This window comes from Hesperophylax consimilis, chromosome 1 (genome assembly GCF_061612785.1).
Source record: "Hesperophylax consimilis isolate HC1 chromosome 1, BYU_Hcon_1.0, whole genome shotgun sequence".
Lineage (NCBI taxonomy): Eukaryota > Metazoa > Arthropoda > Insecta > Trichoptera > Limnephilidae > Hesperophylax > Hesperophylax consimilis.
The window spans coordinates 41,869,509-41,884,727 of NC_142836.1; the positions used below are offsets into that span (position 1 = coordinate 41,869,509).

Genomic DNA, 15,219 nt, shown 5'->3' on the forward strand with positions numbered 1-15,219 from the left:
AGATAATAAAAGTGTAGGAAATTTATTTAATAAGGTAAAATTCTAAACAAACTTTTTTGAATGCGAGGTCTACTGTTTACAGAACTACTGGTTTAAATTTTTTTTGCAAGTAAGGCAGGGCAGGTATGTAGGCAGTGCTTATGTGCATGTATAGGTGGCACGCCTCTGTATGACTTCAATATTGTAGATATGAGTTGTTAAGAGCAAAGGTTACTCCAAAAGCACTACATATAGGAAAAAGCTGTTTTAGGACATGCCAATCTTGTTCTAACAAATGGGAGAGGCATTTGAATCTAAACCCAAATTTCGAATGTGCTATTCAGTAGATGTTTTTTTTCATACATTTGAACCTCAACCGAACATTTCACATTGTAGGGGGGGAAAAGTAACAAGAACTGCCATTTTTGGAGGGATGTGCCTATACTTTATATAAACTCATATAATATGTCACTTTTTCAGGCCGGTTTACTGCCCCATACGGTAGGGTTAAATAAAAAGTTAATCTTTTTAAGTATTATTTATTCATTCAGAATGGGTACACAAAAATATTAAAATATTCCAGGTTTTCTTTTTAAAATGGAAAATGTTTCCTTGAAAAAATGGCACAAAAGTCTAAAAGTTTTTCCAGTTTGTTTACTAAATACTAAAATAAAAATAAATTTTTTCAGGAGTAAATAAGTTATCTGTGGCTGGACTTACATATTTTTTTAAGTGCAATGGGGCACAATTTAACAAGTGGGATATACTCGTGTATGTATATAATATAGCTTTGCAGTATGAAGTGAAATTCACATGAAATGTAATGTCGATTATCTATTGTCTACGCAGTGAAACCCGCAAAAGAAGTTTTTTCGGTTCCTACAAGACTGAAATTTAAGGTTTTTTCCCAGTACATTGGAAATCCTTATAAGAGAGGTTCACTGCATTATCCTGCATATACACGAGAAAAAACACACAAGCCCAGCCACGAATTACAGAAAAGGAACGAAGTAATCGCAAGCGTTCATTCCCCACAAGTCGTGGTTCAACTCGGCAGTTCGCCTCGAGTGTTTATATGCCCCCTTACATGTTTTGATTTACAGTTAAAAAAATTAAAATGTAGCATAACCAAACCAATAAATTCTTACAATGGAATCCTTGGAGCAAGTGAGTGATTTTGTACTAAGGCTGGTAATGTAATTGACAAGGCGTCAGCTGAGTAATATTAAATTTTTTTAACAGCAGACTTTTGGTAAATTGACTCTTTAAACTTTTTAGACGATCAGGTGTCCATTTGATCTATCTGTATTCTTACTTTTGTCTAAATCATGAAGCAGGAAGCAAAAAGGGTAATTTTCAGATTTCAAAACAATTGTCAGTGCTTATTTGTTCTATCAGAATTTTAACCAATGACTTGCTATTGGGATTCATAAGAGCTTTTAAAAGTGAGCAAATATTTTTAAATACCATGAAAACCGTAAACATAAAAGATATTTTAGATTGTTCTAATATTTGCACTATTATGAATATAATAATAATCAAATTTGTTTAAAATTGCCATGACATTTTGTTAAAAAACGTTTTTAAAATAAAACTACAAACATGACTACATATATAGTTATATATATATTTTTTTTTAATGGCCTTTTTTAATGTTTATTTTTGATTTAGTTTGATGTCATCTGATGGAACAAACAATGTTTCTATGGTGAATAAAAAAACGAGATTTATAATTAAGCACCCTGTTCTATTAGAAATTTTGTTTTAATTTTTAATTAGAAAGAAAGATTAATTAAAAACATAAATTGACTAAATTATAACAATTCCTTCCAAATATACATGGATATACCCAGATTTTTTAAAACCCTGTGCTGTGAAGTTAGGAAAGTGCCGTTAGAACAATTAATTACTCAGCTAACGAAGGTTGAATACAGACAATACAAGAAATGGATGACTAAACGCAGTAGTCATTAATAAGTTGCCAAATTAATGGAGACTAGCAGCTCATCATGGATTTTTAATACCAACAAACAATGCATGGCAGTCAATAATGGGATCATTTCTACACAAAACTATTTTAAGGGAGAGGAATAGATCAATGATTTTCTGTATGGTCACACATCAGTGTAACAATTAATATTGATTCGATTCAAATACAAAATTCGTCCACCCTAATCATAGAATAACACTAGAAGTGCCTTCCATACAAATTTTAATGGAAAGAAATGTTCCATTTAGCTCAATAGCCCAACGCTCCATCTCACTTATACTCGCCTGACATCGTAGATCTCCATCCAATTTGAATTTTGTAAACACATTTGTATTGGAAATTCCAGCCTCCATTAGGCAAATATTTGGATCACGAAACATGCCCACAAGGCACTTTGTGTGTTATTCTATGACTCTAATGTACAGACTAGCTAATAAAAAAGTCACAGATTTTAAGCCATTATACCCAATTTGTACAATCTGTAAAATTATTGTCAATTAGAGCATTTTCTCATACGCCCGACTCTATTACATAATCATTTCTTCAATTATTACTAGAAATAACTTTAACAGTCAGAATATTTTTCAGTTTTCCTTTTAAGATTCCATGTAACTAAGGCCGCACGCAAGCAACAATGCTGTCACTAAAACAATGTCACGGTGACTATTTTAAAATCCACTGCGGTATATATGGAGGTGGCGACGTGACATTAGGCAGACTTTTTTTGGATTGTATTGAGTTTGAAAAATGTAGTCACCCCAACTGTCGCTGCGACACAAGTTGCTTGTGTGCACCTGGTCTAACAAACCCATCTGTATTGTGAAAAAATATGAAAAGAATTACTGTTACATTTTTTATATTACTAAGGCCCGGTATATCAGTCAGTCCGTATCATCGCTACGTGTGATATTCCTCGAAAAATTTAAGGAGGCTAAATCGGCCGCTTCACACTTGGTAAGCTGCAGAATGGTTACATTTTTAGACAACGCGGTGCTAGCAGTAACAAATGTCAAATATGACGTTTACGTGATTAATTATGTACTAACATCCCATCGAAATATATGTAAATTGCCAAATTTTATCAATATGGACTGTTGTTTTCATGTTATTTAATTGATAATCAATCTAAAATAGACAAATGGTATGGTAAGGTATTATAAGAGGAATCTTTCAATGCCACGACAGTATTTTATAATTTCATGCATAGTGCATTGACTCCAGCAAAACAAATACTATTTAAAATTAGTATCCCAGCATATGGCACCGTTTTGATTGAAGTGGGGAACTTTATCAAAAATCAACTCGTAAATTACACCCTTCAAAAAAAAACAGCTTCGTTGGCATTTTGAAAGTTCAGGATCTCGCGGTGACATTAAAAAGCTTAATAAACCGGGTGGTTACATAGACAATAGTTTGATTTTACAAAGAAAAAGCAAACACATCCCCCTATTAAAATCATAGACAATACGTGTAATGTTGCTAATATCTTTGTATGGATTATGTTCCAAGCCGCGCTAAGCTCGACATTCCAACCAAGCCGAGCTTAAAATCAACTGATATACCAGACCTTAGGTAAACATGACACAGATTTACTAATGTCTTCTAAAATGGCTCATAAAAAATGCTGTCTTTAAATTTATTGTTAGTGCTAATTCATTTCATGATTCATACTTTATTTTTGTAATTTGACTGCTGAATTTTATATTATAATAAATGCAGAAGTGAACAATATTTCGAAATGATATCATTAAAAATTAATAATGAGATTTGCATATTATATTCGATTTAGCATATTTATTTTAGTGGAAAGGTCTCATAAGGAATGCATTCTATAGATAATTCAAACTAATTGACATTGAACACCAAAATTAAGGATCAGCATAACACTTTAACTGCAGTGCATGTGTATTGTTACAGTTTTTATCAGCCAACTGCGTTTATCCAGATCATATTTACGTCCTTTGAATGGAATGGTCAATACGTAATGGTAGGTATAAAATAACACAGAATATGACATCATTTGTAAATAGGATACAATTTCTATTCTTAAATCTACTTGTGATGGTGATTTACCAACAGATAAAGGATAAATACAGTTATATTGAGTAGCATTAAGTACTCACTCTAAATTGCTTGTACATTGATTTGCTTTACAAATAAACAGACTTCTTTTTGTATATAAATCTCTTTGAGCTACAATAATTAGCTGCAAATATGCACATATACGTGCCGCTTCTTCATCATCCTTAAAAAGTTATAAAATATATTGCAACAAGGACAATCTTTATTTATTATAAAACATAAATATTTCACAAACTTTAAAATTGCAGAATATTAATCATCGATATAACATAACATTTCGGCTAGCACATTAGCAACTTAGCAGTGCGATTCAGTCGCGTATATCGTTTTGTATGTAAATCGCAGGGCTATACACAATAGCGAATTAGCCACGTCATCAATTTACATTCAAAACGATGTACGCGGCTGATTCGCACTGCTAAGTCGCCAATGTAAAACTAGCCTTAAACATACATCAGAAATCTTCAAGGAATGCTGATGGAATATGTAGTCTTATCAGATTGACCAAAGGCAATAAATTCGAGGCAAGATCAATATGTAAAATTTATTTTTTCTGTTTGGACGGAATACTTAAATCTAATTGATCATTATTCTTCTAATAAAATCAAGACAAAAGATTACAATATTACAAGTGTGTTTATTTCTAAAAGAACACTGTCACACTTTGTATGACCTGATGAGAATTGAAACTTTCTGAAATGTATGAAACAAACATGGGTGTTGCTAATTATTGCTGATATGCCAATGATAAATTACATTTACACAGTTCTGTTACATAAAATATACCACACTAACTAGATTAGCAAATGGTCAACATAAATCTCAATTACACAGATTATAGAACACACTGTTTGTTACTGAAGCCTATTTTAAAACATAGTTTTGTCAGCTCTATTTCTGTTCCCTTTCACAAATTGATTATTTCTTTCAAACAATACAATTTAACAATCAACCTAATAAAACCTTGTCTTAATTAATAACATAAAATGTATAATACAAAGCAATACTGATTCCTGCAGTAAAGTTTTAATATTATAAATGTTTAATAAAAATTTGCATGCAGGTTTATTAATATGTATAATGATTTTTATAATATTGTTAAGTGTTTAGGTAATTTGTATATTTTCAAGTCTTTTTAAAAGTCTTTATATGGTTTAAATCGCAAGGAAATTTTTTATAACATTATGTACACATAAATATACATTATATTGTTCAATATAAATAGCTCATTATTATCACATATCACAAGGAATAACTATAGTGTTATACTGTAAATTTGTGGGAATAAGATATTTTGGTTCATAATAAATGTGAACCAAGGCACTTCTATTCTTCGTTAAAACATTCAAATGTCGAAAATTCAAACCAAAATGACACTTTTAGATGTTTAAGTACTTACATCAAAATAAGTTGAAAACATAAATTACTCTGATCACAATATGATAAAAATAATAACAAAATACGGCACCTAAAATGGTTTATACATATCTCAAAGTTGGGTGGTGATTACAGTTTTCCTGTGAATGATTGTTATGTCTTTATCAGTTGTGGTGGTAGGCGAGCTGGGTTCCGAGGTCACCAGCCATGGGGAGAGCTGCGTGATGGAGGGGCTGGTCACCTCGGCTGGGGAGGGAGGTGCCGGCACGCTGCTTGGAGGCTCCACCACCACGATGGACACGTACTGCGAGGAATTGGGGGTCTTGGGGCGCTCCATCGTCAACTGGGGCTCATTCAATACTTTGGGGGATGGGGAGGAAGGTGAAGGAAGGTTCACGTTGCATGAATCGTTAAAGAACTTTAATTCACTATCCTTGGCCTTCAGTATGTTGCATTTTAGCTGACCCGGGGGCAAGGGCTTTCCGCAAGAGCCAAAGTATTTAGCCTGGTTGTTGGGGACTTCCATAGAGAGGGATGTGTCCACGAGTAATTCGTTACGCACCTCATTTCTAGAGTCGTCAGTGTGAAGTTTTTCTTTAACCAGACTTTTGAGTAAATCATTCAACGGATTGGTGACGTGGGTGTCTGCCGGAGAAGAACAACTACAAGACGATCCCTGATTGATGGAGATGTTTTGTAAGAAACTGTCTTTCTTCATCGAATCTTTTTTGAACAGCACTTTGTTGGAAATAGATTCTTCTTTAGATATATCTTCAACCTGGGAAGCTTCCGGTACTTCGATAGATTTAGTGTGCTCCAATTTAATAGCATTGGGAATGTCGACAGGTTCCGATGTCGATTGTTGGGAACGTTCACTGCAGTTCCGAGAAAGAGGTTTGCTTATTCCAGCTTCGGGCACAGGCAGAGAGGTATTGATGAGAATGGTGCTGGTTTCTGCACTGCCGGAGGGAACGCTGGTTTCTACTTTGGTCGAAGTTTGTTTTTCTCGTTCTCTCAAGACATGAGATTGTCTCCGAGCAAACCTTTGACTGGGTCTTCTCTCAAACTGAACAGTGCGTCTCGCCTTATTCTGTTGAGTAGTTTGGTATTCAGTTTTCCCCGAATACTGAAACCTGGAGCCCATGCGGAAGAAGTTCTGGCGGGCCGACGGTCCCTTGATGGGAGCTCGCAGCCTGAAGAAAGTGTGATGCTCTACGGCGCACTTCCACAGATGTTTGCAAGCCTTCTCATTGTGCAGACGGAACACGAAGGTGTGCTCCTGCTCGCGCCCTTGGTCATCATCCTCCACCACCACCAAAGTTAATTTTTTTCGCTTAAAATCCAGCTTACTGATTTTTGGCCAAAAGAATAATCCAATCTTTTGAGGACCTTCGAACACCAGAATTCCGGTAGGAGTAAGTCCTAGGTGATATTCACAGCCATCTTTTCCCAAAACAATGTGCATATCAACACCGTACATCTCTAGCCATTTGGCCTTATTTAAGTAATTAACCTCTGCTTGTGCGGGTGTTAGGCCTTTGCATTTCTTGAATTCATCAAGAATACATATCTCTGTCTCTTCAGTCTGATTGGGAATGAATCTGAACTCCGAGACAGTGGCAGGCGTGTGAGACGACTCATCAAAGTCCCCTAGCTCGGACTGCAGAGCCAGGGCGCACAACTCTATGGCCGTACTCTGGGTACATTCTAGTCTCCCTTCCAAGATATCTTTCTTTAGCTGCAGAAAGAACTGGTAGCGAGTAAGCTCTTCGCGAAGAGTATTCGGTTCTGAAGAATAAAACTTGACCCTGAGCCGAAGAGTGAATGGGGGGCCAATTTTGACTTGTTTCTTTATAGCTTTAGTGGGATCGAGCCAATGCTTGACATTGTTTGTGTCGGTGTATTGCAGGCCGAAATAATCCTTTTCGATTAGATCTAATGAATAAAATACCTGCTCGTACAGGTCAGCTGCACTCGCTTTTTTGGACAAGTTTATAGTCAAGTCCGTATCGTCCAATAGAATCACCCTGCATTGTATAATATGTTTGTTCTGTAAATTTTTTTGCGCCGATTGTTTATTACCGCGAACATGGTTGGAACGACCCCTTCTACTTAAAAACCTTAGCATTTTAATGGTTAACTTGATGCACTCACTATCAACATTTCCACAAGTACATGAAACTTATTAGCACGATATGAAAACACAAATTGGGCAATTGAGTTTCAAAGTAAGTATTCATTGATACAATAAAAGCCGACGCGATAAAAAGCAACTTATCAAAAACAACACTACTAATCAAGACTTATGTCAAAACCAGGAAATAGCCAAAACGCCCATTATCCAATTAGCTTCGATCTTAAGCGTTCGGAAACGCGTTATATGACGTGTCTTGTGTCCCTTGCCTGTTCGTAACTACACTACTACTTCGTACACTAGTTGAATGTTAGATCTGCTATTCGCCGTTTGCCTTTCAAATGGCAACTTCGAGTCTGTTGACGTTTGTTCAGAATGTTATTCAATATTCACTGTTATTCTTCTAAAATTCGTCATTGAGTGCGCGATTGGTTCCTTTATTTGCATAACATTTGTTGCGTTTGTTTGAGAGTTAATAATGAACGTGCGTACAAAATCAAAAGGATTCTAATATTTTACATTGTGATACAAATCTACCAAAATGTCAGTTATAAATTGGACCAACTTAGACGTCAAAGATTGGTTAATAAAAGAGAAAATGTCCGTAGACGTCATAAGTGTTATAACGAATAATGTTTTAGACGGACCTTGTATTTTAAGTTTGAACGAAAGAGACTTCAGTGAAAATCCTATAAATGCTCTTCAATTAGGGGACCGAAAACGTCTGTTTTTATCAGTGAAATGTCTTCAGAAACAAAATCAAACTGCTATGGTCCAATTGGGCTTAGCAGAGCCCTTAATAAAACATTATACCTCCGCCAATGTCAATTTCATGGGATCTAATTTATCAAATCTAGGTTACGATGTTGTAAGAGGAGTGAATGATTGCAGAGAACAATTGAATAATAATGAGTTTGAACACGATGCACAATCGAGACCTGCTTCTGAAGATGGCAGGGCCTCCAGGCTCAAACCGGAGGTGTGGAAAGCATTCCTTAGTCTATGTAAGTATCCTGTTACATTTGCTTCTGATTGAAGAAATCATGATTTCCATTATCATATGATGTTTTCCCTATGCATGCATTAGTAGTAGAATTAGTTAGTAGAATGCATTTAATTTATGATTCTCTAATATAGACCGAAGAACAGTTCTTTCAGCCTGGCATGGCTCTAAAATAATATATGGCATTTTTTATGATTGAATCAAATTTTAATGTGAAAGGAAATCTCTATTTTTTTCGGGATACCTTACAAGAGCCCCCCTGTCTGTACAGTGTAAAGCAGGTTAACTATATCGCCACCTGGTTGGGCAGCATTGTGAGGCAGGTTAAGGTAAGGGCCGTACGAAGGGATTTATTAATGCGGTTCTTGAAGAGGCCTGGATTATATGAAGGAGGTAAAAGTAAGCCAGTAGCTCATTCAATGTAAGACTTACACCAAAAGAAGTCGAAATGACCATTATTGAACAATGACTATTGCTTGCATGTTAAAATTTTTGTTTTTAGTTTCGCTTCTATCAAATCAAAACCACACATTCAAAAGCTGATCGGCTTCGTTTCCGTGGCAATAAGCAGGCATGAACATAGTGGTACCCAAATATATCCTATCCTAACCCAGTTTATTATGTCAACAGTGGTTCATGAAGTTGAACAATTCTGTGCCAGCACAACATACCTACTTAAAATTTTGCATAATTGCCAGATCTAAAGTGGTGGACAGGAAGCTGTTAATAAGAACCCAAACTGTTGTATGTCCATAAGTATGTCACATGATGTTATGCACTGATTCTTAATTTAAATAATATTTTATTCTAATCCATTAAATACCCTAATTTTTTATTTTATTTCCGACAATAGACTAAGTATGATGGTTTGGGGATGGTAAGGTGAGACGAATGAAAGATTTTGTCTATATCGCAGCATTTATTGAAGTCAGTGTAGATGTTGCGATGACTCTTGACCGACGCTCGACGCAGTTGGTGGACATTATCAGTGGCAAATTACCCAGGCCGAAGATCGACACCGCGTCGGTGGACATAGTCGACGGCAAATCCTCCAGACCGATGGTCACATCGAAGAAGCGGAGATGAACGGTGGTGGAGTGATCATGGTCAAAGTCGGTGGCTCTACGTCATTGCGGGCGAAGACCGGACTTGTAGATGATGTTCAGCACTGGTGAAGACAATGGGTCTTCCTGATGCTCCCGTGTGAAGAAATCCGAAAGTGCGATGGACCTGGTCGGCAGATGATGCAAGCACGATGGGCTCGCAGTGGTGGCGCAGGTCAGGGAAGATGTCGCAAGACCTGGAGACAGTTGTAATTTCCCGCTGAGTCTATGATTAATTGTAGCCTGTCCTTTAAGGTCGTGCAACGCCAGGCGTAGTGGGTCCGTGGCCCATGGCGGCGCGTTGAGGTAAGAGCGGGGTGCTGACCCATTGCAGTATGCTGGTGCGGTGTACGGCTATTTGAAACGAGTTTCGACTATCGACTGACTCAGTAGCGATGCGGCCGCACTTATATACGGTTCCCGTCAACTACAGCCAGGAATTTTCTGTCTGCCTGCGTAGTACGTTCTCGAGTGTTTCAAGTAGATCGATATGTTTTTGAAATAATTTTCATAGGTACAAGAGGCGATCTTCGCTGGGTAAACAGAAAATCGAGAATGTCCTAGAACGTACTACAATGATCTCGTAGCATTCCATTACAATGTTATTGTAGAGCGGCTAAATAGTGTTATTACAGTTTTTACCGTGGACCTAAAACGCCCTGGACAGAACATTAGTGTGATTTTGTATGAATTGCATTGAAGCCAAATCTAGTGTGCGGGGGAAATTGCCTGGCAGCCATATTTTATGACAAACTTTTCAAATAATTTGTATGCAGAGTGGTGCATAATGAACTATTATAGTAATTTTATTTGTGTGTTGTTAATGCAGTTATAACAGATTAATTTTGGCTCTTACTGGTTCATCTTCTCTCTTCTTGGCTCTTATTGTCTTTTGAAGTGTTAAGTGACAAAAAATTGAAAAATAACAATTAATACCATTTAAGTGCGTACTTATTCATAAGCATGTTCACGTAATACTTTTCTAATGAACGCGTTCCATGCAGAACTCGTGGAGATCAATTGATTAACAAAGGGTTAAGGTCAATACACGCATACATTTTAACACTGCGTAGGTTTGCCAAATGATAAGATTCCTAACAACATTTTTGTTGATGTCATGGATTGATAAATGGGTTGTTCTGGTCAAAGTTTAATGCTTGATACCACAATCATAATATTATTGGCATTATGAATTTTCTATTGTGATGAATAATATTGTAAGTACTTAAACAGTTATTTTATTATCAAACAATGACAGTGTGTTGGCTTATTGGGATTTAGTTATTGTGAATTTTCTGCTAATCTTTGGCTTTAATATTTTAATTTCTAAATCATTCAATTTCGCAACTCTAACTCGTATTTTATTCCAATCTTATTTAATGTGACTTGGATTTGTGCAACTGTATTGTTTGCAAAACACACTGCCCCATTTTAATATATTTATCCATTGATTCTTTGTTATTATTGTTTATCATGAATCTGAATCACTAAAATTAAATGATAATATTTGAATTACGTGTTGTGGAAACCATTGAACAACTAGATCTTCCTCCTGTATAACTATTGCACAACTAGATCTTCCTCCTGTAGAACCATTGCACAATTAGGTCTTCCTCCTGTAAAACCATTGCACAACTAGATCTTCCTCCTGTATAACTATTGCACAACTAGATCTTCCTCCTGTAGAACCATTGCACAATTAGGTCTTCCTCCTGTAAAACCATTGCACAACTAGATCTTCCTCCTGTATAACTATTGCACAACTAGATCTTCCTCCTGTAGAACCATTGCACAATTAGGTCTTCCTCCTGTAAAACCATTGCACAACTAGATCTTCCTCCTGTATAACTATTGCACAACTATATCTTCCTCCTGTAGAACCATTGCACAATTAGGTCTTCCTCCTGTAAAACCATTGCACAACTAGATCTTCCTCCTGTAGAACCATTGCACAACTAGGTCTTCCACCAGCAAAACCATTGCACAACTAGATTTTCCTGTAGAACCAGCCCATCAATAGCCTATTGCCAGTTGTAGATGCTTTGCCTTCGGGAGATGTAAAAAATAATTCATTTTTCACCATGCTGCAAAGTCATGACCCTTCAGGATGGACTTATTTAGAATCGAATCATTGCTTGAAATGGCTTTAGCTATATTTGGCGACCATATTTGAATATCCATGCAGTTCCCAAACCCTCTCTTCCTCTCTTCTCTTACCCCTTATCCAACAGGCTCACAATATTCCCCTAATTTAAGGAATGTCGTGAGATAAAAAAAGATTATCTCTTTGTATGATGTTAAAATATTTCGTATCATTCAGGAGAGGTTTAATATGGAAATCCCTCTGACTTTAGAAATAATCTTTCTTTATTAATACAACCTTGCTTGACCTATTGTTTCAATTGCTTTTTATCTCATATCTAAATGCATTTCAGCTATTAATACGCTATCTGCATCTGCTTCTGCAAGATCGGACGTCAATATTTGCACGTTTTATGAATATCATTTGCGAATAGCTAAAATAGCATATGTTTTGAATAAATTCCATAATATGATAATATCAATTGAAAATTGAAGAAACCTCCGTTCACAGAAAAAATAACTTTGCTGAGCTACAGCTCTGAATCTTGTTCCAAACGCAAGCGAAAAAAATAACCCTTTGAATTAAGAAAATAAATAAAGCTATGCTAATTCATTGTATATATTAATATATCTTTGAGAGACTTTGGCGAAAATATCAAAATGCAAAGAAATGTTTGGAGGCCACAAATTAAAAATATTAAATAGTATGTAATTATATGACCTATAGGTCAGGGGTTGGGGAACTATGAAAAATTATTCAAAATGGATTAAAAATTAAAATATCAAGGGTAACACTCAATCAACACATGATTAAAATATTATTTAAACTCTACAGCTGACCTTTTCAACGCAATCTATCCCATCATTATGTTGTGCCTTACTAATTAGATTTTTATCCACTCGAGCAATTGGTGTACAATATATATATACATGTATTTATCATACTATTTAATCTACGTCATTCCTCAAAATATGGAAACATATGAACACTATCTACTGCGGTTTGAAGGCAATGAATCCACTTCATCGTTTATCCAACATTTTTAGGTTCTATAGATTTGGCACATTATGGCAAGCGATCGCTCAAGATGTTTGTGCAAATTTGCCATAATATGTCAAAAAATATTGTTAAACGCATGTTAAAAGTTGATATGGTAAAGCTGGCCTTAAGCTTGGTTTAAGGTCGTTTTAACAAAAAAAAGTTGTGGTAATAAATCAAATTTTTCACTGTACCGACATTACGCACCCCGTTATATTTACACTGTGTTTATAAGTAAGGGCGGTGCGTCTTTTTAGTGAAACTTAAAGTATTACATAATATGTGATATCCTCGTATTTGGATGGTCACCAATGGATCACATGATGTGACCAAACTTTACTAAGCATAGTGTCTAATATGATTGCCCGTAGATTTTGCGAATGCAGCAATACCGTTAAAAAATTACTGTTCAACGCATTCTGTACTGGCCTGTATACGTGTGAGACATGGTGTCACTACCGAACTTGCTTGATGGAACGACTCCGAATTCAATATAATGACGCCTGTAGAATCATATTTGGATACCGAAGATACAGCAGCGCGTCGACAATGTTCACGGAACTAGGACTGAATGGATTTGCCGGCCTGATGAAACACCGGGTCACTGGAGCCAGGATGCGGCTAATGGCCTCCGCCAACACGTTGGTGACCGCAGCCTACCAGCACCAAGCGCCACTCTTGAGTGAGCGCTGGGCCCAAGCGCACTCAAGACCACACCCTGCATAGTTGTCCTTATTTGTTAATTTTTTATTTCTATTATACAAAAAAAAAAAACGTATATCTATATGGGACGTGTGGGATTGCACTAACCTCCCCACATTCTGGAATAAAATTATTATTATTATTATGTATGTTGCAAACTAACCTATAGTTTTCACAAAATCTTCTTCTATTTTATTGTAATACAAAGAAATTTTAAGCTCGTTTGTCTGCATTCTCCATATACAAACGGATTCGACATACTTTTTAAATTTGAATGCTCTTTTTTTCAGAGTTATATATAATAATTGTAGAAAAAATGCGTAAAACAAAAGTGTAAAAATCAATTTTAAAATGTTTTTTTATCTTACTATCGTAATATCTTTGTAACTAATACATTTGGTGAAAATTCCAAAAACGTTACGTGGTCCCAGGTATAGCTCAATAATAAGCAGAGGTCACAAAAGAGTGCGTACAGTACACTGACACCTGGAACAGATTTATCACAGATGCTCAGATTGTATGACTGTACTGTATTATTTTTTATTCTGCTGTTATTGTACATTATTGAATTGATTGCAGACAAAGTGTCTTCCTGTTTTATAAAGATTAATGGCCCAGTCATGATCACATAACTGTTCTTTTGGAACAGCTTATTGTTCTTTTTGTAACAGCTTTTTTATGTTTTATACATTATGAAATAAATGTTTTTATGAAATGTAATAATATTACTGTGACCGACCGAAGTTTCGATTTTTCTTTTGGCCAATAAATGCATCTTGGCCATGGTTTCTGTTTCAACCAAAATTTTGTTGAAACTTTGGCTCGGCCAAAACCTGCGTTCCTGATTTGCCGGATCACATTCAGTTTTACTCGGGCGTGTGTGTATGCATCTAGAATCTAGAACGACTTAAATATTACGTTAAAATAAGCTGTTATGTAGAAGATGTCTTGGTAATTATTCGGAATCGCTGGCCACGGATAATACGAAATATTTTAAAATAAAACCTTGTGATTTACCTTAATTACTATAAAAGGACTGCATTTGTGAAATTTTTAATTTTAGCATTTTAATTTTTAATTACGTAAAAAATGTGAAAATTTGCTTTCGTTGTATCGGATGACAGCTGGAATAATTTCTGTTGATGACATTTTCTTTTGTTGGTATTCCTGATACAATATGATTGGATAGAATTTTTTTGGCCAAACTCGAAAAATAAAATAAAGGTATGTTTTATAAATAAAGAAATATTTTTTAAGAAAAAGGTTAGATTAGGTTACTACAGGTTATTATAGGTTAGGTTGGGTTATTATAGGTTATGATAGGATAGGTTAGGTTATGTTAGGTTGGGTTATCAATCCACAAAATGCTTTCTTTGAATATTAATATTTTATTTCTCCCGGAAAAAGTGCAATCATGTTTAGCGCGATTACAAAGGATAAAAATAACTAAATGATAATTTTTATTGTTGATTTGTTTAGGTTATGTGTTCCTGGTGACATGGGTGACCGCCGTGGTAATGGTGATAGTCCACGACAAGGTGCCCGACATGAAGAAGTACCCACCGCTGCCTGATCTCTTCCTCGACAACGTCCCACACATCCCCTGGGCCTTCGATATGTGCGAGATCACGGGCTCCGTTCTCATGGCCATTTGGATCGGCGTTCTGCTGTTCCATAAACACAGGTAATATATTTATATATACTACAGGCAATATGAAGATAGACTCG

The 15,219-nt window shown here is 35.8% G+C and overlaps 2 protein-coding genes across 2 annotated transcripts in view; one reads left to right on the forward strand and one right to left on the reverse strand.

Annotated features, from left to right (window-relative positions):
- Positions 1-5,298: 5,298 nt before the first annotated feature.
- Positions 5,299-7,757, reverse strand: yrt (erythrocyte membrane protein band 4.1-like yurt). Its single transcript, XM_089639160.1, has one exon. It carries the CDS (start codon positions 7,554-7,556, stop codon positions 5,541-5,543), a length of 2,016 nt encoding a protein of 671 aa, XP_089495286.1. The 5' UTR covers positions 7,557-7,757; the 3' UTR covers positions 5,299-5,540.
- A 160-nt stretch (positions 7,758-7,917) lies between these two features.
- Positions 7,918-15,219, forward strand: part of LOC149426930 (sphingomyelin synthase-related protein 1-like) — a 41,962-nt gene continuing 34,660 nt past the window's right edge. The window contains exons 1-2 of the mRNA XM_089634236.1: positions 7,918-8,566; positions 14,971-15,175. Of these exons, the coding sequence (XP_089490362.1) occupies positions 8,104-8,566; positions 14,971-15,175 (668 nt within the window). The 5' untranslated portion in view covers positions 7,918-8,103. The remainder of the gene's footprint in view (positions 8,567-14,970; positions 15,176-15,219) is intronic.

Coding starts and splice junctions, on each gene's coding strand:
- yrt (XM_089639160.1), bottom strand. CDS start 7,556: ATGCTAAGGTTTTTAAGTAGAAGGGGTCGTTCCAACCATGTTCGCGGT.